Source organism: Pseudophryne corroboree, chromosome 7 (genome assembly GCF_028390025.1).
Source record: "Pseudophryne corroboree isolate aPseCor3 chromosome 7, aPseCor3.hap2, whole genome shotgun sequence".
NCBI lineage: Eukaryota > Metazoa > Chordata > Amphibia > Anura > Myobatrachidae > Pseudophryne > Pseudophryne corroboree.
The window spans coordinates 160,265,380-160,291,803 of NC_086450.1; the positions used below are offsets into that span (position 1 = coordinate 160,265,380).

General features: G+C 38.5%; 1 protein-coding gene across 3 annotated transcripts in view; it reads right to left on the minus strand.

Annotated features, from left to right (window-relative positions):
• The window catches only part of ZEB2 (zinc finger E-box binding homeobox 2), a 127,131-nt gene that overhangs the window by 85,746 nt on the left and 14,961 nt on the right, over positions 1-26,424 (minus strand). For 2 of the 3 annotated variants that reach the window (XM_063933743.1, XM_063933744.1), the window contains one exon: positions 24,299-24,394. The exons of the other annotated variant lie outside the window; for it this stretch is intronic. In XM_063933743.1, coding sequence (XP_063789813.1) covers positions 24,299-24,394 — 96 coding nt within the window. The remainder of the gene's footprint in view (positions 1-24,298; positions 24,395-26,424) is intronic. 3 annotated transcript variants of the gene reach the window in all.

Sequence of the window (26,424 nt, forward strand, 5' to 3'; positions counted from 1 at the left end):
CAGTTGGACTGTATGCAGTTGGTAGCTGATAGATTAGTACTTTATCTCTCTCCACGGCTAAGTAAATAGAGCCCACAGTCTACAGCCATACTGGCAATTGGGGAGATTTATCAAAGCTTGGAGAGAGACAAAGTGGAGAGAGATACAGTACCAACCAATCAGCATATAACTGTAATTTTACAGGCTGTGTTTGATAAATTAGTTAGGAGCTGATTGGTTGATACTTCATTTCTCTCCGAGCTTTGATAAATCTCCCCCATAGATTGTAAGCTCCACTGAGGCAGAAAAAGTTGCGAATTGCAAATGTGTGTTACAATGGTTGGCAAAAGTAACAACATGCCAACTACTCCTCTGTTCTAGAAGTGTTCGGGCAGCCATCTTAGTTTGTATGCTCATGGAGTAAAGACACATTTTAGCAGCACTCCGGAGTCCAGTCATGTTTCCTATACAATTCAATTCAATCTACATACATTATTAAATATTCTCTTTAAAGCGCTGCAGAAGATCTAGACACTATATAAATAACTGTTAATAAATGCTATACAGGGACATGGACAGAGTGTAACCCTTACCTAAACACACTGCCTCATGTCTCAGTGATGTCACTGCTTCCTAATGCACTGACCAACTGCATTATCAGATTATTTAAGCCCTGAAAATATTTCCCTACAATACATGTAGTCGACAGGTACACTTTGAAAAGAGAACACACATCATATCAGGTACAAATCTAACCGCTAATTAGTAGATGTGTTAGAACCCAAATCCTACAGAAGATTCATAGCAGCACAATAGGGGTTTTTTCTCATTCCTTTGGTGCCAGACATCTTTGGAGCTTTCAAATAACCCAGTAAGTGTTCTGGCAGGAGACGGTGTAAAGCAGGAGACCTGATGAAGAGGTGTATTATTTCAGCTGCAAGAACAGCAAAGCTCTTGGATGAGACTGATTGATTAAGACCAGATGGATAGCCACACATAGGTGTGACAAAAATAGAAACACATTGCCAACATTCCAGGCATTGTCCTCCTATAGCCGGGGAGGTGGATGGACCATGGATGGACCTTAGATACCTCCCGATGAGATGAAGAATGGAAGAATGTTAATGGCACTGTAACTCTTGTACTCCATGGTTTTAGTGACTTTGGGCTCACAATGAATCATCCTGGACACTTAGAAAACACATCTCTAGTTTTACCTTGACGATTTAAAATAGCAGCTGCCTTGAATGAATCTTACAACATAGATTACATTTTTTTTTTAAATCTCTCTGGTCTTCTAAGAAAGGCTCCCAGCACTGGGAAACTTAATTGCGGAACTCAATATAATATCAGCTGCATCCAAATGCCGATTCAAGATGCAGACACTGTACTGCTATGTGAAGTTGCAGTAATATGTATCTCTGACTACTGTTCAACTACAATTCCCAATATTTTATTTAAGATTTCAATCACAGTGTCATTTTTGCTATCAGCATTACAGATCATCTGCTCTGCGTTTTCATGACTGTGAATTTTGTCGGGAACAAGTTGGCAGTTGGAAGTATAACATGTATTTCCAGGATAAAACAACTGTTTAAACTGCCAAACGCTCAAAGTTAATAAAGTAATGTCAGTCACTAAGGTATCTACAGCAAAGGGTTAACTGTTTTAGCACTATAACTCCTATTTTCATCAGCCAGCCACTTAATGGTGCTTTCATGGACTTAACATTTGTGTGCAAATAAATACATATAAATATGTTTATTTCACCTGTAAGTCCTTAGCTGGGTGCACACTAGGTGATGTTTTGAATGATTTGTAGTTTTGAGCTGAATCGGAACAAATCGTACACATCCAGTGTGTACGTACTATTGTGCGCTCCCATGCATCATTCCTTGCATCTTCACAGATCTGAGGATATCGTTAACGATATTGAGCATAACGTCTAGTGTCTATGCCAAACCTACATATATACCTGATATATCGTTAACAACCAAACTACCAAACGACGCACAATATATTGTTCGGTTGTTTGAAAGATTGCACAGTGTGTACGCACTATATAGTTTATTCTGAGGTTCAAGGGAAGTCAGGATGATCGTCGCATCATTTGCATATCGTCTAGTGTGTACCCAACTTTAACTAAAAACCTGCACGCATTGATGCCCAAAGTTATAATGGTCGCATGATAATTAAAGTTTGTTTATACTTCACAAATAGTCAGCTGTTACTAGAATTTGTTTTAGTTAACAATGCTTTTAGACACAATAACTTCCAATTAATCCAGGTTATTATAACTTAATTTTCTATACAATGGCCTCCAATGGCAAATATAACATCTCTTTATATGTGAACACCTGATATAAAACTTTTTTCTTCCAGATGCTACATTTGACAATATGAGAAGGGAATACCATGAGAAATAAGGGATTCATTATAAGTATTATGCCTTCAGATCTCATATACTAGTGTTCTCATTGGCCAGCTTGTGTGTGACATCATCCAGATTGTGTGTGCTTGCAGGAATATCACACACCAACAAGAGGATATCAGTGATGTCACTACATCCCAGTTACCCAGTGTGGCATACAGACTACGGTTAAATGAGGTCAGCAGACATTGGCACAAAGTATATGACATACTCTCTAAATGAAATATTTGCTGGCTGGCAGACAGGTTCAAATATCCTTCACACTCCACGACCTGTACTTCCAATTTTTATTTGATATTACAAGTTTGCAGAACTTTTCTGACTTATTTAATTTTTCTTTTTATGCTATTTGCACACTGGACATTTAAAATTTCCATTGCCTCAAAGATTTTTTACAGCAGTGACTGACAGCTCTTAATAACCAGACCTCTCCTTTAACCTCATCCCTTGTCTATAGTGCAATGCAGCAGATGGACATTTCCCTGTAACTTCATTACCTGCAGCCCTCCCATTCTTCCCTCATGAATGTTTTATTGGTAGAAGGGCAAAGGTCTGTCCAGGAATAGGATGCTGCATTGCCCAGCCCCCCATCTCCTTCAGTGTCTTATAGTCTGGCGCTATTACTCCCAGCATGATGTTTTCACTAATGCTCTGTCACACAGGCCTGAAACTGTTACCTACTTGTTATAAATCTTCTCAAGTTTCACTACAGAGGGTCTGAGGGAGGCTGGGATTGGAGAGTTGGCTGGTAATACTCACTAACTGGACCCCATGCTTGGAAGGGGGCATAGTAAGGCAAAAAATTTCTTGACTTTGTCCCCTTGATAAATGCTTTGTTGTTCATATCAGCAAACATAGAACTATCCTTGTATGATGTCCCCAGTAAGTTATTCTAACAGAAACATTGCTGGTACTAGGAAACTGTGACTCTGACACCACAGGAAGGCTTGGCCCTCTCCAGCATAGATATCATAAGAAAGTTCCCTAATCCTGCCTCACACCCACTGAGACCCCTCACCAAAACGTTCATCTTGTGCCTTAGTTTTAGTGTATTGCAGAACCTATATGACATCAAAACAGTTAGTTGGCTCTAGTCCAAGATGTCAAATGGGGGAGAAAAACGTAAAATTGTGTAGTTGTGCATGTTAAATTATTAACTCTGTCTGTGTACTGGGCTCATTAGGTCAAAATAATCACTTGCAACAAAAACTGCAACAACTTCATTGAAAAATACAAGCAGTAACAATGGCTCCCTGAAATTCTAATGACTAGAAAAGTTTTTGCTATTGTCATTTGTGAATCAGAGGAGAAAAAGGAATCCTGAGAATGAGTGACATCACCCCCTGTAACTGTCCGTACACCACGGACCCACCTATTAGTTACTCAAACTTTACATTATGTCATAGTAGAAGTGAGAGGGTGGATATTTTATTTATCCTACAGGGATTGGCACAGAGACCAGAGTTTAGCTCACTCCAAATATATGTTTAGGTCTTTCAAATGTTTCACTTGGGTTATGTACTGTAGATTTATGCACCAAGAACCGGACCAAATGATTATATTCCCCCTCTCCCCCTCCCTCCGCCTCATTTACTTCTTCTGCTATTGGGATCAATCTGCACAGAACCATAGCAATCAGCTTTTCCCTGTCTAGTGCATGTTACACAAAGAAAACAAGTCTTTTACTAGTTGATGTGATTTAGTGCACATTTTGCACTACATGGAAAGTTTGAACATTAACCCTGTAGAGCACAAACGTGTCAATTGAGGGAATATAACTTCAGCATCAAATATGACAGACTCTGCTGCATGTCCAAATGTTCAAAGGTGTTTTATTCTGGATGATAAACAAAGCACTTTCAATCAAAAACAATAATTGTTTCTGGATTAATTCAACATAAAACAACTAATAATTTAATGTGAATGAAACAGAGATGCTGCATTTAGCTCAAGCACAAAATAGCAATAAATAATATGTAACTCTATATTCAAAAACCCAGCATAAAACTACTTATAATTGTTACTCCACTGTAAGTAGAGAAAAAGCAAGTGGCTATACACCTGGACAAACTATGCTGCAATTTAAATTGTGCAAATACATTTATTAATGTGTTTTGCATGCAGGGTAAATATGGGCTTCTTTTAAATGTAGCCCACAAATGCTGGACAGCATTATTTTTACTCTGCAATTTTGAGTAGATCTAAGACAAACCCTTCCCAATTCTAAATCTCTCTGCTCATTTCAAATCCGCCCCACCTGCTGTACAACATGATTTTGCCAAGGTGCAAAATTAATTGCATTTTTTTTCTTTGCTCCAAAATGAGAAACAGCACCACTGGCTGTAACCTGAATCAGAAAAGCACAGATGTTCCATAGCATCTTCAAAATTTAAGATGGATTCCAGTCTTCCTATAGACTACTTTGAGACTAAAGCTTGGTACACACTGGTCGATATATTGTACGTCAAATAGACAAACTATTGGTTGTTCAATGGCGGGTGTGTACACCTAATATGGTTGTGAAGGATGTCATTCACAGACATATCAGGTTGGCCCTGCAGCCCAGTTGACGTCGATATGGGTGACCTGCTGTCCACCTGTACACTGGCTTCAGGGACCGCTGACACTGATATCACAGCTGGGCAGGTATTTGAATTGAAAAGCTCCCCAGTTGTGACACCTGGCCCAACATATTGAGCGGCTGATTGGTTGGTGTGTATAGTTTAACTAATTGGCCGCTCGGTTGGCGCAATGGTGGATTGGCAGATATATCTTTGCAGTTTGTACCCTGCCTAAGTATTACTGTTTCACACTGAGGATGCAGCAGTTTCTTAGGCTGACCAGCAACTAGTGACATCACTTTGACACAAAGCACAGAAACTGATTCTGAGGTGGGAGTAAAGCCAAACAAAGCAAGTAACTGTGCACTACTTGGACAAACCATGCTGCAATGCAAGGGATGCAAATACATTTATTTATTTTGCTGCAGGGTTAATAACAACTGCTTTCGCATGCAAACCACAAATACTGGACAGCTTTATTTTTACATTACAAATTAGATTTGAATTTGGACATGCCCCCTGAAATCAAAACTTCTGCACATTTTAAATCTGCCCCATATGCAGTGCAGCAAAGTTTTGCCAAGGTGCATTGTTGCCTAATCTTTTTTGCCTTATTGCAACTTTAGAATCAGGCCCACTGTGTGAATTAATAGGATGCATCCTTACAGTACAGATAATTGCACTGTGAGAAGGTAATAGATACACTTTACTGGAAAATATACTCTGTTTCTACTGCAGGTAGGATCTGTTGTATAATAACTCCACACTGAAGCAAATGAACGTGAATATTTTGCACACAATGGGAATTCAAATGTTTGAAAAGTCAGTTGGGTGTCTGTTTTTTCCTATCTAATAGACAGGAAAAAACAGACACCCAACCGACTTTTCAAACATTTGAATTTCCCCCAATAAGTGCATGCTCTTCCCACTTACACTTTCTAAATATGTGTGTATGCCATGTAGGTGTGCTTTTAAATCCACTTCATAATACCAAAAAGTCTTTCTTTACGGACAGCAATATCCACAGCGCCACCTTCAGGAAAAGGAATGATGTGTGCCGTCCCATGTAGCACTTACAAGCCAGAGACACTGAAATTATGTTAATTTTAATATAGGAATTTCAGGATTTACAAAAATTATTTTCTATGTCATTGTGATACGCAAAGCAAACAAGAAAACCCCAAACCTAATAATATAAAGGTCATAGACAGAAAATATAAGTTGCAGTAAAAAAATAAACTGAAAGCTTTATTTAAAACACTCAACACACACGCATGCATGTAGTTGCTTTATTTTGGCCCATGCAAGATGTTTTCTAATCCACGATCCACATGTTTTTTTTTAGGTAGGCTTGCATTATTGTATTTATTTATTAACATTTAATTATATAGTGCCAGTATACTTTACAGCGCTTTCCATCAATCACACTAATAAAATAATAATGGTATTACCAGACAAAGAGGAAGAAGGCTCGGCTCACAAGCTTACAATCAATATGAATGTATATAGAACAATGAATGTATATAGAACAGAGTGCTGAATGACTTGATATAGCGCTCTGTTTTACTGGTTCTTTTGCCCTAGTGAACCAGTGAGGAAGTGGGGGACAATGAGTATGAATACTTTATGAGCTAATGCTCTCTCCATTTTTAAAAAAAACTTTTTTAAGAGTCTCATTTTAAAAAATGAGTGCATGTCAAAGGTGCGGTGTTTCACGGCTCTCTGAGTCAGCTGTTGATTTTGTGCTGCATTCTTGATATTAAAAAACTCCACACATTGTATATAGCTGCAGGCTAAACAGGCAGCAGCTTAAAGGACATCTCAACACAAGTTCCATACTTTCCATTTCAACCATGCTAAAATATAAACGTGCATAAATACACTTTCTTTTTTTAACCTGTTATGACAACAGACCTCACAAACCATACTGTATATGTACACTTATATGAAGAAACCTTCATATACTTCTACACTCTAAAATCTGGAAGTGAGGCAGAAAAGTGCCTGCATTGCAAGCTGCATTATTACAATGTTTAAATATTAATAGCAGCACAGTGTAGAAAAGATGATCAAGTGTAAGTGGCAGGTATAGGTTGCTGGTTTTCTATTTATTTAATTTTATGCAACAATATTAAGTTCTGTTCAAAGTTATTCTGCTAAGCAACAACCCGGAGTACAGGTTTAGTCTACCTGAGCTCATTTGTGTTGTGTTTAAGCCTATTTATTTTTGCACGGTAAAGCAATTGTAGCGATAGAACAGAACAATTCCAGTTTCATGTTCTAAAGATGTCTGCACTCTATCAAGCCATACAGCCATAAAGGAACAATGGGCCAGCTCCCGGTAAATCTGACATAATTACGTTTAACTCTTCGGTAGCCTGTTTTTATGCCCTCTAATCATGTGACAAGCTCCAGCAGACAAAAAGTAGTTATAGATTTCCATTATTACAATGTAAGAAAAACACCGTTCAGGTGTTCACAGACCTAGCATCTAAGGAAAGCTGAACAAACAGATGGGGAGACAGATGCACATTGTTAAGTGAACGCAGTATGGATTCTATTAACATATATGGAAGCCGCCATGAGTTGAGGAGTGTAGGCAGCAGGTGAAACGAGGAGCGGCGGGGGAGCCACATGGTGGTTGAAGAGTTAATTGTCACCGAGTGCCTAACTGCAAAACAATACTTCCGAGTTGCTGCTCTATAGTCATTCGAAAAAAAAAAAAAAAGAATCAAAGGTTCTGAATAAGTTAGATTCCATAGAACTTGCAGGGAAAGAAGATCACTCGGAGAGTCGCTCGTGGAGGCACTGCCAGGATTTCCCACCTGAGACAGATCGCACCGCTTGTTCGAATCATTCATGCACATGAAGCAATACACAAGTTCAGTGTAGAGCCACTTTTAAAAGCTCATCGGGCGCATAGTCTACTTGTACAAAATACCTTATTCATGACGGAGCAGTGAGGACCTAGGTAATTACTTGAATCAAGGTGGCCTCAGAAGTGTTTAAATCTACAAGGACACTTAGAATATGAATAATGCAAAATAATTTGCATCTAAATTTTTTAAGTGTTCTTTATTCAAAAACTAAAATGCAGTTTCGATTAAAGTTTGATGAGTGAAAGCTGAGTACTTCATACCCACTGTGAAACGTCTCCTATTTCTGAAAATTATTTCAGACAGTGGAAAAGGCACAAAAGAGATGGAAAAAAGTTGGAAGATTAGAATGTGCTCCTTACTAATGTACTTATTTTCCTGATGTTTCCTGTCTGCCTTGACAGAGTTGTAACTTTGTATCTCAGCACAAATGACACTTTATATGTAAGCGAGCAATGCGAGAAAACATAAAAAACAAAGGGATGTCCTCTATATTATTCTATAATATTCTTCACATGTTCAGGAAATGAATATACTTTACACAAGTCATTAAAATGTCATGTACTCCTACCTGGATATGTCAGTTTAACAGCTGTAAATATTTGATATTTGCTTCTCAACAATAAAGCAACATTTATATGTTGGTATGCTTAACCTGTGCATTCCAGAAACTAATGTGGATCTGGAGCAGGATCTAATGCAAGTTAGTTGCAATTAATGTGGCATTGCGTGCACAAGACGATTTGCGCATATTAATTGGAGCAAACTTGCATCAACCTATACTTAGCGCAAATTATACTCCAGCAATTCCATTGACATGGCCTCTCTGAACTTTGCCTATGGGGGAATGCTCTGTCACATCCCGTGAGTTGCAGGTGGAAATGTGATTTAAATACGTATGATGCTGCATCACCCATACTTGTGTATACATGGTTTCTGGAGCATGAGCAGTACAAAAACCTTCAAGATATGGGTCTGGACGTAATGAAGTCCTAGGTGGCTGGAGGTGCGGGTTCTCGGCCGAACTCTGACATTTTTTTGAAAGTGGCAATTATTTACAAGGCACAACCAAAAAAAAAGTTTGCCCGGTAACCCGCACCTCCGGCTAACTCGGATTTCATTACATACGGCCCAAGATCTGCAAACAGGTGTATATACTACTCTGCATCACCCACTGGGTATCCAATGTGATGCGCAATTACCAAACATAAGTAAACTAAGCTGTATTACACAAGCAACTGATAGCAAGAAAAGCTATTTACCCATAACGTGCAGCCAGATTTTACTTCTCACTTGTTTTTATATTTTGGAACCCCACAGTGATAATGCTGTAATGTATGTTACAAGTACTAATAATACAGGAAGTTTGCAATGCTGACATTTCTGTTTGTAATTCTGGCTTTCCAATAATATATCTAAGGGGGCATTGAAATTTGACAAGGTTGTCAAGCCTTTTCTTTAGGTCTTTGTGTGACTGAAGTGCGCCTGACACCTATACACTATTTTTAGATATATATTTTGAGGGCTGAAGCAATATTTAGCCCATCAACTGATAAGGAACTACTGACTTAAACTTGTAATTAACGGACCTTATTTTACCAAGTGCAGTAACTGTATTTTACAGACCTTATTTTATCAAATGCAGAGCAACATATTGTGTCCTTTCACAGATGACCCTATATGATCCACCCAGCTTATCTTAAGGAGCACAATGCCTCCCTGTTCGCATGAGACATCTCCAGATCTGTGGTGGAAAATTTATTAAAGCTTCTACAAATTAAAAGTTGTGATGTTGTCCATAGCAACCAATCAGGCTCTGTCAATTTATAGGATGCAGTAGAGAAATGAAAGACAGAATCTGATTGGTTGCTATGGGCAACATCACCACTGTTCATTTTTAGAAGCTTTAGTAAATTTACCCCATACTTACCGACTTTCTGGCTGCTCTCTCAGGGAGAAAGCAGCCAGGTCGGCTCAACAAGGGGGCGGAGCAGGGCAATGATGTGCTGGGGGGGAGGGCGGGATGGAGGCAGAATGGGGTAGAGGCGGTACAGGGCGTGGTTGCTGGTTCGCATCATTTAAGCCATGCCACCGCTCTGTAATGCCGATATTACAGGCATTATACTGCAGGGGGTGTGGCTATGATGACGCAATTAAACAGGAATCGTGTCATCGACTGCCCCGACCGACCACTTTACTCACTAAGTGGGCAGCTGGGGCTGGGGGTACCACAAAAATAGGGAGATTTGCCTACTCTTCGATTTTTGGGAGCCTCCCGGCCATTCTGGGAGAGTAGGCAAGTATAATTTACCCCTACAAGTGAACCTGAATTTGTGGGTTTGTGGCAAGGTGGGAGAAAAGAAAAGGCGCACTAAGGAAAAGTGTAAAAATCACATAAAATGTAAAAAACACTGCTCAGTATAGCCCTCTGATGACTTACATGAATCATTGGAGTGAGGAGACATCTGAAATGTCTTTATTATATGTATCACTGTTGTGCATTTGAATCTTTGTTACACATTAGAAGTCCAGCAAAGTGCAAATGGAAGGGCCTAATTGTTTGTTTCACACTTAGAAGTGTGGGACAAGACCTTATCTCTGCCAGCTTGGAGCTTGTGCAGAACCCAAGTCCCTTCTAAGAGTGGAAATGACGGTATGCTCTTCTGTACATCCCCTTTATCTCACTTTAACAACACTATGCAGAATGAAATCTAGAGTTCGCACCACCCATGAAAACTACATGCACTGATGCATCTACTCCATACATGGCAATGACTTTGCTCACCACCAATGCCTTCCATTAGTCTTATATTCTCCCACAAACAGTGGCATCATGCTCCATAGACTGGTATCCGGACTCCAGGTTGACTCCACTTAGGTTGACACCAATTGGTCGACACACCCTAGGTCGACACCAGAAATAGGTCGACATGAACAAGGTCAACATGGAAAAAGGTCGACATACGTTTTCAAATTTTTTTCCATTTTTTTTTATGTTTTCATACTTTACGATCCATGTGGACTACAATTGGGAACAGTAACCTGTGCTGAGTGCAGCAGTAGCGGAGCGAGGCACCTTGCCCAAAGCATGGCGAGCGAAGCGAGCCATGCGTGGGAACACGGTGCTGTAATTGGGGTTCCCCGTCACTTTACGAAGAAAACGACACCAAAAACAGTAAAAAAACTTATGTCAACCTTTTTCCATGTCGACCTTGTTCATGTCGACCTTTTGTCCATGTCGACCTAATTCTGGTGTAGACCTAATGTGTGTCCACCAATTGGTGTTGATCTAAGTGGTGTCAACCTAATTGGTGTCGACCCTGAGTCCCAGTCCCCCACAGACCCCTGTGCAGTCACACCTGTGCAAACCAAGGGCAATTTCCACTCCTTAAATGAGTCCCAGTGCTTCATAATTCATAATTTACATAAAATCTATTATATACATATCTCTGTTGCAGCATTTTAACTAACAGTGGAATAAGTTAATAGATCTTGCTATAATTATTGCACAATATTGTATGCCATTGCAGTACAATCTGGGAGAGCCTAACACCAGGAACGCCCTACGTTCTGCCAAATGTGGCAGTGATATACAATGCCCGGGCTCTAATATCTGGATGTGATTCTCTGCCTCACATAAAGGAGCCTGTGTAGATAATATTTGTGTGATATCCCCTTAACACACCCACTTTTGGGGGGTACCTGCAGATATTAAATAACACCCCAATGTACCATGGAGGGACCACAGCAGGAAATCTCCATATCTACCGCTGTCCCTCCATTTCTGTCAGCAGCCACAGCCTCCATAGGTATATATGGGGGCTGCAAAGCGGTCAGATTTACTAAGCTCCGGGGCTTGGCCCTGCCAGCTATGGCTATCTTTAAGCAGCATTAGCCCACTGTAATCAATGCTGCCGCTTGCTCACACACGCGGTGGCTGACGCTAGCTCATGCACAGCTAGCCGAAATAGAAAGTAAAGTGATTGTGCCGGGACTAATTCCTATCGGTGCCCCTGTCCCGGTGACTCTGTAATAAGACAGTTATACAAGTAAGGAATCCTTACTGCCATGATCTACGACGATAAGGAATTCTTATTATCGGTTGTGTTGATCGCATCTATTAATTAAATATGCCCCTAAGTTAGAAGTGTCTCCTAGAGGTCAGTTTGGGGCATATTAAGTAATACGTGCGGCCAGGCCCCAATAATAAGGATTTCTTATTGCCACAATTTGCGGCAGTAAAGAATATTTATCTGTGTATTATTACTGAGCCGCTGTCCCAGAGATCCGTAAAAGTAAAACGATTGCATTCATGATAACTTTACTTTCTATTTCGGCCAGCGGTGATGCCAGCGCATGTGCGAGCGGGCAGCAGATGGGAAATTTGGCTACAACCAACTAACTCTTGGTAAATCTGACAGTTTCACAGTCCTCAGAGAATGCTATATGCAGATATCTACTGCAGTGAATCCGTAATACATTGGGTGAAACTAAATATTTGTGGGTACTCCTAGAAAACAGGTGTCCTTGGGGGATAAACCGCAAATATAAATTAATAGGCCGATTTGAGTTAAGCCACAGTAAGTTCAAGGTACATTTCCACACCATTTTTTGCATTCAACCCTTCAGCAGTCAGGAAACTTGGTAATCGTTATTGTTTAAAATGGTAATATTTACTGACATGGGTTATTTACGAACCCTGTTCAAAGGTGCATATCTGCACTGAAACCATAGCAACCTATTAGACATTCACTCCCATTGTCTAAACTGCACTATACAAAAGAAAGCAAACTTCTTATTGGTTGCAATAACTTTTAGTGCAGATTCAGCCCTTTGAACAGTGTAAAAAATAATAAAAATAAATAAATAAAAATACATAGAGTTTTACATCTATGAAGCATTCCAAGGTGCACCCCCACTCCCCAACATAATCTATAAAGCACTGTCAGATTGAAATGATTTTAAAACAATAAAGGATTAGAGGGTTTTATTTTTTGTATGTTGAAGGATATTGTAATTCTGTGCATTACAGCTTTGAAAATGAATACGGTGAAATAACGATCATACTACCTTATAGGTAAATACGATTACACGCTGTTATGTGATACCTGTACATCTTACAGAAGAGCAGTGCTGCTATTTACTCACTTGATTCATAAATCAGGAGAACAGTTAAATGGGAATAAAATGGACCTTGACATCATTATTCCTGATTCACTACTGGAGGTAAATCTGACATATTTTCTATTTAGAACTGTAAATAAAACTGTGTAGCAGTAAAAGAGAGGGTCAGATTGTAAATGCTGGTGATTTAACAAAGGTCACTTGAGCTGGGTTTAACTGCCAAAAAAAGCTATGTGGTTCAGGTGGGGAGCGCCCAAACTAGGGGTCACAAAGGCTAAGTAGGGGTTTGACTGAACACAGACATGAGGACTTGTCTATCACACAATCTACTGCTTACAAGAAGCATTCTGACAGCAAATAACCAGATGAACACACGTTTAGAGGCAGCTTAGGGAGAGTCACAGGGGTGAGCTTGCCACACTTGAAGTAAAATTATATCCTGCGCTTTCAAAGTTGTGTTTTTTTTCTCCCCTCTTTAATTTAAACAATGAAGACCTTTTTTTCCCCCTAAAACGTAACGAACAAAGATTTCCCCAGCAACAGACCCCCCGCCCAGCAGGTCACCTATATTTGCGACAGTATGTTTCTTTTCCCACGCTAACCCCAGGGCTCATTTGCATAAGATTTCTGTTGTGACAATTAGTTTCAGGTGAGATGATTTGTATGAAGCTGGCTCAAAATGATGCTCTAGTTAGGGGGCTTTCCCCCTGGTTCTAGCTCTAATTGCGACTGACTGGCACCATTCACAATCACCCTCTTGATTCAGCAGATTGTTCTGCCAGTCACTAGCGATGACCTTATAATACACAGAAGTCTATCCTGTACGGCAGACAATGTACAATTTCATACAAAAAAAGTCCAAAACAAAACAAATACACACACACAAAAATAGACTTTTTTCTTTAGAACTGAAGGAATATTAATAGGACACGTGGAACTAAGACATCTTAATTACATTAAATTGTTGCTATTAAGTTTCCCTCACAAAATTATCTATCTATCTATCTATCTATCTATCTATCTATCTATCTATCTATCTATCTATCTATCTATCTATCTATCTATCTAATGATCTATATATTGATCTATGGATCTGGTTGTCTTTTTATCTATCATCTGTCTTAACACAATCAGACCACCCCTCAGCAGCACTGGTGCATAAGCCTATATTGCCTTACACACATATGTGCTGATAATGACACCTTGCTAATATCCAGCATTAGAACAATTGATAGATCACTAAACTTTCATACAGCATTTTTTTTCTTTGCTCAGTGCTTCAGTTTGTAATTGTATATCAACATATAAACATGTTGTGCTCTTGTCTAATTGCTCCTTTGATGGTTCTCAGGTGTAAACAATTATTTTCTTTGAAAGTGATCTTTGCAAGGAACACACAAACAGAGAAGCCATGTAAATGAATTAGGTATTAGGAAATATTATCCAGTAAAGACAGCAAAATAATCTGTAAGAAAATGTAGCACTGAGCCGCTTTAGTTTAGCAAATGAAAGTACTTTGCTTTTTGAAATATGTAATTATGTTTAAAAGGGGTAGTTACTCTTGAGTGAAGTGTTCTGCTACCTCTGTTAGATTCCATATTAAATAAAACCATTTCAGATCTGTGCAAAGTATTAGGAGCAAGCAGTGGGGTCAGATGTGACAGAAGCCAGAAAGACCTGTTGCCTTAAACATGACATAACTGTAGTTTAAGAGCAAAAGGGATTATTTACATTTAGTAAAAACATCCAACTATACATTTGCTTTCATCAAAATATTGCAAAGTAAATAAGATTTATATATATATATATATATATATATATATATGTGTATGTATGTATATATATATATATATATATATATATATATATTACTTAAACGTGCACCATTGGGTGGGTGAAGGCCCCCATCAGCACTCAGCTGGGGCAATTTGTCATTTTTCAGATGATTGTGCAAACAATTTGCAATGTATGGGGTTCACAGGTAACAGATTACGACCAAAAAGTGATTGGGATTAGTAAATCAGGTTGCCCAACAAAACTGAGGCTGCAGATTGCTAGTGTATGGTGACAATCAGCAGATTTGCAGGCTGTTTCTAGTAAACTGATGAGCCTTTCAAGATTGGCAGATCTGTATTTGCTGAAAATGATCTGCAAATCACTGAAACATATCTGTAATATATTGGTTCAGATTGGGGGATTGGGAAATCTTTAAATCTGGGGGGAAAAATCTAAGAATCTGCAATCTTGTTTTTCTGTGCTTGTTGCTGTATGGGGGCCTTAATATGGATCTATGTAACAGTGATGTCATTATCCGGCCTGACTATGTAAAAATGAAGTGCTAGTGGTATAACCTGGCATTCATCTGCAAAAATAAGATTGCAGGAAATGGTCACAGTGCAGGAAATTTTGAGGTAGAGCAATAGTTCTGTCTGAATGTGCATGAATGAAGACGTAGTGTTATAAACAAGCCTGAATATACAAGAACCAAGCAATAGTGTTACAGTCCAACTTGAGTGGACAAGAACTAAGCATTAGTGATACGGTTCTGCCCAAGTGCAGAAGAAAGAGGTGAGACTATTCCACGCTTGCTTTAAAGCACAGTACTCGGGTACTAATGTTACAGGCTTGACTGAATGTGGAAGAATGAAGCAGTAGTGCAATAATCCTGCCAAACTACTAGGTAATAAAATAAAATCATCTGATAATAAGAGCTCTCTACTGCCAGCATTTAGATTTGCGTTATTAAATAATATGGACTTTTTCATGTGAAATCAATAACCATTCAATTAATGAATTAGTTTTATCAGGAGAATGGAGCAGTGTCAAGTGCATTAAACGTAAGGTGAAATACTTTCTAAGTGTGAACTGAACAATCATCCAGGTCAATGAGAATTGAATAATTATAGCCACCAAACATAGGGGGTCATTCCGAGTTGTTCGCTCGCAAGCTGCTTTTAGCAGCTTTGCACACGCTAAGCCGCCGCCTACTGGGAGTGAATCTTAGCATATTAAAATTGCGAACGAAAGATTAGCAGAATTGCGAATAGACACTTCTTAGCAGTTTCTGAGTAGCTCCAGACTTACACGGCATCTGCGATCAGTTCAGTGCTTGTCGTTCCTGGTTTGACGTCACAAACACACCCAGCGTTCGCCCAGACACTCCTCCGTTTCTCCAGCCACTCCCGCGTTTTTCCCAGAAACGGTAGCGTTTTTTCACACACTCCCATAAAACGTCCAGTTTCCGCCCAGAAACACCCACTTCCTGTCAATCACATTACGATCACCAGAACGAAGAAAAAACCTCGTAATGCCGTGAGTAAAATTCCTAACTGCATAGCAAATTTACTTGGCGCAGTCGCACTGCGGACATTGCGCATGCGCATTAGCGACTATTCACTCCGTTGCGACAAAAAAATAACGAGCGAACAACTCGGAATGACCCCCATAGATATTTCTCTATTCATTTATGCATGCCTACACCTGCAATGGAATAAAATGATGTGATTTTCAGTATAAGTTTATAAGCAATAGCCTAGAAGTCAGAAAACATATTAAGGGTCCTTTACTAAGGACGGTGCAGTACAAAATTGCAAATTTCTATATGTGACTCTCGCCTAAATTTTGATCCTAGAGCATATTTGTGTGCCTAACAATAGTATGAGCAAATCTGCCCATCACTATTGCCCATGTGAATTGCCTATTCTCCTAAAATGTCAAGGAGACTCACAAATTTCGGGCAGCTCCGGGAGAGTTAACCAGCCACTTGGTTTGCACCAACTTCCTGTTAGTGGGGGCCCCAGAGGATTCATGACACGAGGTGAATTGTGCCATTGCGCCACTGGACAGCAGGAGTGAGGCAACAATGACAAATGCATCATTAAGCCTCAGAACTTGCAGTTAATATCTATTCGTATCATTGAAAAAATGATCAATATATGAGATGTGCTTCTTATGCAAATAGTGTGCTGAACTTCCAGTTAATATTCCAGTTTAACAAAACTTTGGAAGAAGCTCTTCCACCTAGTAATCTGCAGTGACGTTTAAGATGGGCAGTGCTGACAAAATCTAGGAACCAGTCCGTAAGTCTCCATCCTGTGCCAAACAGTACAGCAAGTTTGTTGACGGTATTGCAAACCTCAGTGATTAAAACGACTGTTGAAAATAAAATATACATTTTGTTCTTAAGACACAAATTCACATGTTTTAAGGAAACCGCTGCAAAGCAAAAGTGACAAAAAGCTGTCATTTATCAAGTGATGCATTTCTAGGGGATAAAAGATCTGCCGCAAGGAATTCACTGCGCGGCTCTTTCTCCTGCTCAACAGATGGGTCTGCAACAAGTCGCTGTCTGTAGTAGGCCCTCTGGCAGCTCAACTGGGATAATTAGAAATTATTGCACTTCTGTGGGAAAAGGAGAATTTTTTGTCACCCCTTTCATTTTTGTTAAGTTGACATGTACATCACAGTGTGCAGAAATGTGCTGCAAGGGTTAAATATGCCCCCTCCCCCCTTACTGTTTTGCATATTGAAATATCTTTGGAATACTTACGCACAACTAGGAAAGCAGATTGAGCCGGTCATAGCACAGTCAGTTTTCATACATCATAACTTTATGAATGTACCTTACTGTGTTATAATGTAGTATTGCACTACAATCTTGTTGGTTTTAATCATAATTATTGACTGTTTATTCAGGCTTCATGGGAGATGTCAGAGGGGGAGGCCCAGTGGGGAGATGTGAGGATTGGGGCCAGGAATTTCTTAATAATTGGCCTGGCATCCATCGGTACAATGCCACAATTCCCGACATTGTGGAGGGCAGGGCCTCAATGACATGATGCACCACAAATGACATCCTCAAGCCCCCTGGACTGTGCACTTCTCTGGGAAAGTGGTATTATCCAGGAGGCTGGTCTACCCTCTTGGGAGTCCAGGAGAGCTCCCTGAAATTTGTGAGTGTCCTGGACATTCTGGGAGAGTATGCAAGTATGGTTTTCATGGACACTCCTAGAAGACTTGAGCCAATGTAAGCACATTAAAATATGCCAATCTCAGGCAAGAGAAGTGTAAAGGTCATAATGTTCTGAGAGTTATATAGTGTAATAGGCCTGTCTCTGACAGGCCAACTACACATTTACCTGATCTGATCAATCAAGACCCAACACAGGTCTCATTGAGGGCAAACTTTAAAAGCCAAACGCAGCCAATACATTTATAAAGATACACTGATAATTAGAGACAGTACATAAAAATACAATGTACTGTAAGTGCCTGCATTGGGTTATAAGACATCACCATGCAACCGGTGTAAGACAAGCAGTTGAGCTATTTATTGACACTTAGGTTCATCTGATGAAACAGAAGCCACATTTGGAGCAAAGGTTTTGCCTTGATGCACAGATTCCCTCCTGATACCATAACAGAAGACTTGTATTAACAGATGAAACACAGAAAACCAGCATGAACAATGCCCAATATTCTTCCCAGTTACTGTCACTATAAATGTATAATAAAAATCATATACTTCTCTTACCACCTCCTATAGACATAGCGCGTGGATCCGTGCTGGCATTATCTAATGCACGTAAAATAAGACGTTTTACGAGACTTAACTGCAGACTGCTAATCGATCATTACGCTGTATAGTTTTATTACTATGCACTGCCTTTACAATCATCTATAATGTAAATTGCAGATTCTTCTGGGCGTTCTCCTCTCGTTAGTCTCAGCAAAACTTCAAGCAACCTCATAATAAACCTTTCTATTAAAAATCCGGATACCGTCAGCTCAGTTTTACCCTGTACAAATTCTAATCTACACTTTATCTTTTCAGAATTAGGTACAAAATGCATATCAGCAGAATCTGCTCTCTGCTTTATTTCATTTATAAATTACGAGAATGATGCTATTATATATTATTAATTTCTGCTGTTCTTCAACTTCGGTCTGCAGCGGTGAACTGGGGATGTTAAAATGGTGTAATTATGTTCTGCTAAGGTGCCCATCCGTTTCCCTTCAAGAATTTACAGGGTTCTAAGTTGCGCTGCTCTTTATAATGAACAGGGCAAACATCGCAGAACATAAGCAGGGAACATTCGTTTACACAAGGACACCTGCCTAGCGTGACAGCTGATGTCAGTCAGCGATAACAACACAAAAGCAAAATATTAACAACTGCATAAAATAACCTAGTTTATACATTGTAGCAAAGCATCCAAGCATACCACCATTACAATAAATGGACATTAATTTGGCCAAGAACTGAGCAACTACAGACTCCCTTACTTGAATATGGAATAGGGAATTTTGTGTTTATTCATTTGTAATTGTAGATTTTGTTTGTCATGTAGCACCATATACAGGCTTGTTTTTCCTGTAGCCTAGAGCACCATTTCTCAGGGGGGAAGCTTTCAAATGGTTTTAAGTTTATCTACTTACTTTTACCTTTGATTTTTATAAATTGGCTGCTAAGAGTTTACCAACGATCTACTTTTTCCCTGTACATATTATGGAGGAGGGGTTACAGGAGACAGGTCTGGATGTTGGGTGCCCAGTTACTTAGTCAGGCTTTATTTACTCACAACGCTGAACTTTGAAAATCTAAACGCTCTACTTGTCAGTGCTGGGAAACCAATCACCCTGAAGGATCTGCCCATCGTGGGATTTATCATTCCTATGGTATTTCCAATCTATATTTGTTATTCGCTTCTGCTAACCACTGGAGACTGTCTATAGGCATCTAAGTCAGGGCAACCACTTCCACAACTTTGTCCGATTACTACTTTTTTTTAATCAGAAGATGGCAGGGGTTCATCCAGTTCTAGACCGGTGGTCTAGATTCAGTCTACAGTCATGCAGCCAGTAATACATATATCTCTTCTTTATCCCTTATTATAAGGTAATGCAGTACGTGAGGGAGAAACTATACAGAATATATCTTTACAGATGGATACATTCACATAAAAAGTGTACATGATTAAAAAGACTAATGTTTCTGGATGAAACACTTATTTAAGAAAAAGCATAGTATAAGATATAAGTATAACCTATATAACGTAACATAAATGTTTACATAGCAACACCTGTCTTTAAATATAGTTTACATATTAAATTGGGGGGAAGAAGATTGGCCTCTTGGAGCGATCATTTGCTATGAGTCTCAGCAATTTTTAACAAGCTTGATAAACGTGTATCAGGAGAAATCATGGTTTCCTGCACACCCACAAGATCAGCTACATTCTGTTGGACATTAAAGGTCCGGCATCAAAGATTATATTTTCAAATACACATAACAGAGAGAGCGTTAAGATGTGACTTCTTTTAGGCCATTGATATGGTCCCTTGAAGTAATAAAAAAAACTTACGTTAGTAGCTGCTGACGACAAAATAGCATTTCTTTTATTAATATTTGAAGATGCCAACAGGAAATATCAGCAGAAAGAGATAAATGAATTTCTAAAAAAAAAAGTGGGAATTAATGAAATGGCCTAAAGTATGGTGAGTGTTAAAAGAGAATCATAACTCAGCTTTGGAGTCATATACGGACCCAATTATGGCTTAATGAAAAGAATATATAATCATATTGCACCGGTGCATCACAATCTCAATCACACATTAATGCTGTTGATTTACAGGATATTTGTCTGTTCTGTGAATCCTGCCCTTTGCATTCGGTTCCGCAGATGTACAAGCGACGTTCAATGAGGAACAAAGACAGCACATTTTAACACAAATCTGAGCCTTTGTAATGAGCTATGCAGAACAGCTGTAAGTGCAGCTGTAATTTACAAAAAAAATGTTCTTTTAATGTCCAGCTGGCCTTTCGCTTTAATAAAATTGACATATTGATTCTTTTGAATTTACAGATGCCTGTTTCATAAACTCTATCTCCAAAGCCTAGACATCTTCAGAGCGGTGTCATTTTTTCTCTCCAAATGGATCAATTATGTGCTCACGTAATCCTGTTACCTGTGAAATCCATGCATACTTTTCCCATTTGCCTCAGCTCCCAGGCGGACAAACTAACATTATGTACGCATAAACAAACAGTGCATTTCCCAGATATTAGGAATTGTTTTCAAACTGAAAAGCTGTCTCCTGGGTCATTCTCCAAATCATAGATAGTATTTCTCTTCCTTCAAGTAACCTCGGTGTGTTAGATAAATAAATAACGTCAATGTTATGGCTTCTCAAGAGAATCGTCTATTTATCTTCAAGGCCCTTCCCCCCCACCCATTCCAAGAATTATTTCCTTACTTTCCATAAGTACCTGTACATTAGTTCCTAACCACAATCATATTATTTTAACCTGGTGTCCACCATGGCAAGGCAGCTTTGTTAACCCTAACAAGACATCTCGGCCATTAATGTACCACAAATGCTCAGCAAAAATAAAATATAAAGGAACAGTTCCATGGGTAAAAGCTTCCTTAGGAATCATAAAGGTTTTTTTCTATTGTTCACAAGAGAATTTCTGAGGAAGTCTTTGCTAATGCGGCACCATGAAGACAATACAGAACCTAGTGGTAGGCAAAGCAATGTTAGTATGGTTAGGTAAGTAGTTGCCCCCATGTAATGTGTTCAACCTTTGCTTTCTGGAATCCAATAATTTTCATTTAATCAATGTTGAGTACTGGGTATTAAATCAATGCCATACAATATAGTGGGCCTTATGTCAATGTATACTGGCATTATACATCAATGTTCTGTACTGGGCATTACATCAGTGAGGTATATGGGCATATCCAACAGAACAATTAACTATTTGAGGAACAATCTATAGGTTGTCTACTAGAACTCCATTTTTTGCTTGAAAATCCATGCTGACTTGTACATTTATTTGATCTTGAATATCTTTTTAGCCCTATTGACTGATGTTCTAAAATGTTTTATGCAACTGGAACAGTCACCCATACGCCATAGAAGTAGCCATTTTGTAGGCTGTGCCAAATCCACCCTATTACTTCACTTGATACTAGTGATATCTCTGAGGACACTAATCTTAATTATACATAAAAACATGAGAGTGAGCTTTCAAACTTTTAGGCACAAAATAATAGCATGCTGATCACACCAATGATGCTATACAAAGATGTCATTAAGTGATGTCACACCAACATTACTACATGGCTGATAGGACTGGCACAACATTATATGCTTAGATCACATATAATTAGTGCCAAATGAATGCATGTAAAACACACTGTATCTCTGCTAATACATAAATACACATAGACAGAAAATCAATACGTAGACAATATTCACGGTCAGGAAGAGGTCACACACTGCAATTAATGAAAATAGATCCAAGATAAAGGCGGTTGTAAAAATGAATATGCATAATGTATATATATATATATATATATATATATATATGTGTGTGTGTGTGTGTGTGTGTGTGTGTGTGTGTATATATATATATATATAAATATATATATATATATGCAGAAACAAACAAACAAACAAACAAACAAACAAACATAAAGTTGCTGGAATGTCAGTATCTGGCCCAAATCTACTAAAGCTATATATTCACTGGAAGTAAAATAAGGTTCTAATAAATACCAATTTGTGTGCTAAAATATCACCATGTGCTAGCAACATGTGCTAAATATTAGCTAAATATCACCCAGCCTGTGAACATCTATTTTAAAATAATTCCTATTCCATATAACACATATAACACAACTACCTATAGTATAATCAACAGTTAAATGAGGGCAGCATAGATATAGCACTCGGTATGGCCCTATAGCAGGCTGCTATCTGGGCAGGGCTTGTATGTCTTCCCATGTTGCCATGAGTTTCTTACAGGTGCTCAGTTCACCCTCCATGGTCCAGGTTTAAATAGGTTTCACTGTGTATATGTGTGCACCCTCTATTGTAGGGAACTTAGCTTGTAACCTCAACAGGAGCCAGATCTGTTGTGCACAGACACAAGTCGCCAATTGTACAACATTGCTCAGTATGTTGGTGCTATATTAAGCATAATATTGCCAAATGAAAGTATAGCTGATTATGTGTAAGTAGGTGTTCTACTCATAATGTAATATGCTCCAACTGGAACCTGATACAAGGTGAGACAACACAGGTACTCTACCTTCTAGATTTAGGCCAAATACTAAAATACAGAATGTGTGGAATTATTTTCAAATTACCTCAATATTTTGCAAACATCTTCACCTGCATGCTGAGAATGCCAAAGAGGGGAAGGGTGGCAGTTGTGCATTTTTCCCCTCATTCTCTGCTGAATATATTTATAAATTACCTCATCACTGACTGAAATTAACACTGATTCTTACAGGCAATTTCTCAATTTCCAATGCTAATTACATTTTTTTTACTTTTAAATTCTGTACCACCTGTTTTGGGCAAGACATCTTAGGCAGCGAGACCACATTTAATCACAATTTTAATTAACCGCCCCGTAGATGTGGAAAAGAAGCAATTATAATGTAGATGAATGATGATTTTTTTTTTTGCTTGGAATTGTTTTGTTTCCCCGCATGTTGATTGTTGAACAGCACACATACAGTAACTGCGCTTTTTTTTTATCATTGTGATTTTATAATTGTTTTTGTTTAAAAAAAAGACAAAAAAAATAATTTTGAGAATAAGTGACATCATCTGTTTACAAACTGATTGATTTTGTAAACTTGCAGCGTATTAATCTTGAAATGAATTTTAAGAAAGAGGCTTTTCCCAGAATTAAAGTTACTATGTAAATTTGCGTCAGTCAGAATAATGATATTTGCTAAACATCAATTATATTAAGAGATGATAATGAGCTTCCACAAAATGATTGCATTTTATATTTAAAGACAAAAGAATATAAGATTGCATTGTGTTCATTTATTTACAAGATTGAGAAACGATGTCTGAAGTATGATATAAAATGCTGTAGTTAAGACTCCGGACTGCTAGAGTTATTACTAACATATGGGGCCAATACACTTGTACGCTGTTCTACGGGCCGGTTCCCATTTATGAGTTATGGCATGTAATGATCTCACAGCTTGCATGAAAGTTCCATAGTGGTTGATCATCAATACTTCCAGGCTTAAATAGTTATCTTGCTTAAGAATGAAAAAACAATTTATACATTGACGGGTAAAAAAACGCAGTTCATGTATTTATAGATTGGGAGACAGATACTGACATGATCCAACAATTAATGCTTCCTCAGGGATGTCAATCTCATAGCTCTAATTACAAAAAGATTTATAACAGTTATGATAACCACCGCAAACATTTAAAAAGACATGTCATAACAGAAGGCGATTGTGCATGAGAAACTGAGACAACAGTACACTAGGAAAAGGACCTACTATTTCGTGAGTCTTTCCTCCTATAAATATTTGGGTGTCGTTCTGGTAGAAGGGGTGGATCCTGCTCATCTCTGTCAATGTGTAAAATAAGTCCTCCTTTTTTAAGCAAGGGAGAAAAACAAGGAATGATTCAAACAGCCGAAAGAACATTATTCAAACACACCGATCTATGTACTAGTTGATTTGTATTATGTCAAGAACAGTAATGAGAAACCAGATCCAGGTGAGACAGGTGATTCTGAACAGGTAAAGCCCCAGTGCATCGTTTTAAGGAGGTCGCATAAGGTGCCTTGTTATAATACTCTACTATAAAAGTGTTTCACTCACTCGCTACGTTGAACAAATGGATAATACGTAACAATGTGATATTACAGATCGTGACATTTAAAAATGTACATTTCTATGAAGAATATGTTTCCATGTTTCATTTAATATAGTACGAGAAGCCATATAATGAACTATGTCTCAGTATAAAATCCTTTTTTCTTTTTTTCTTTTTTACCATAGCCAAGCTCAAACTATTTAAATCAGACATTTGTAATAGAGTATATACATTGCACCCATTAAATACATCATTACTGCTTGATCACATATAGAATAGAACTTAAGCGAAGGATTTCAAAAGTCTGAAGGGAGGAGGATACGGCCACACTGTTTTATGTTAACACTAGAAGATGTGCAGACAACGCTGAACATCTGTCTGTGTATTCCTCCTCTGCTAATGGGGTCTGTAGGTTAATACAGTGAAAGGGGTCCAACATTTTCACTTCTTTGATGGGAGAAAAAGAACTAACAAACCACAAATAATTATAACAGTGTCAAAAGAGATGGTTTAGGAAATAGTAAAGAGACAGGAAGAAGCTCAGTTTGATAATGTTGACTCCCACTACCATGTAGGCTCATTTTATGATACTCAATTATTCTTTCTTGAACGCTACAGAATAGACTGAAATTCCTATGGCGCAGCAGCCCACTGCAATGGATGAAGCCAACAGTCAACTAAACACTTAGGACAGAATGCAATAAACATTAGTATTTACTAAATTCACCTACCACTGGAGTGGGCATAGCACCAGCAATGAATCTGCTGTCGCTAGAAATGAACAGGGAAAATCCCCATCATAATCTTTTACATATAAGGCACTGCAGCACCGGATGGTCACATATGCTGAAGATCTGAGGTTATTAAAGGGACCTAACACAACTGATGTCTACTAGTCTAATCTCAACAGTGTAATCAGCAAGGGCGGGTCATTTATTTATTACCAGTTATTTCTATAGCGCACACATATTCCACAGCGCTTTACAGAGACTATTTGTCCATTTATGCATTGCTATAGTATTATCTCAAGACATGCACAAGAGTAAAGGTGACAACATGTAACTAAGACAATGTGAGTGTGTGGTGCAATTCCATCTAGAGGTAAACTATTCCTGTCCCTGTGCCTTTGTGCCTACTTTTAGAATGATGCCCATACACCATATACTTGTATTCTTATCCATGTGCATTTATTTGTAAATCATCTCTCCATGACAGAAGCAATTCGAATTATTCTTGTCAGTTTCAAAGTCTAAGCAATTTTCAACGCCTGCATATACAGCTAACCTTTATGTAGAAGCTTATAAGCAAATCCACTGTAGGAATAATCACTTCTAACAAATGATCAAAGAAAAATAAATCTTTCCTACTAATAAGACTTTTTCAGAAAAAAAATGAAATCCCCCCATTTTAAAATGGATAACAGCTTGGAGGCAAGTTACAATCTATGTTTGGAAAGTTATTGTTTTATTGTTTGTTATATGGAAATCAGAATGATGTTTCAATGCCTGTTTCGCTATCTTAAGACCTTGAAATAAAAGTTTGTGCGTGGAGTGTGGAAGCTCATTGTCCAAACCTTAAGTTTTAATATTGAGGCATAAACAGAGCATTAAATCAGGGGGGACTGTGACAAGCCCAATATTAAAGAGGAGGACGCCAGAACGGCATCTCCATTCCTTTGTTCAAAGCTTAACAAAAATGTGCCGTCACACCATTTAAACTCAACAGGGCCTGTCGAATGGATATCAACAGATCAGCCAATGCCTGTCACACACAGAACTAAAAACTATTTGAAAGCGAAGCTTAC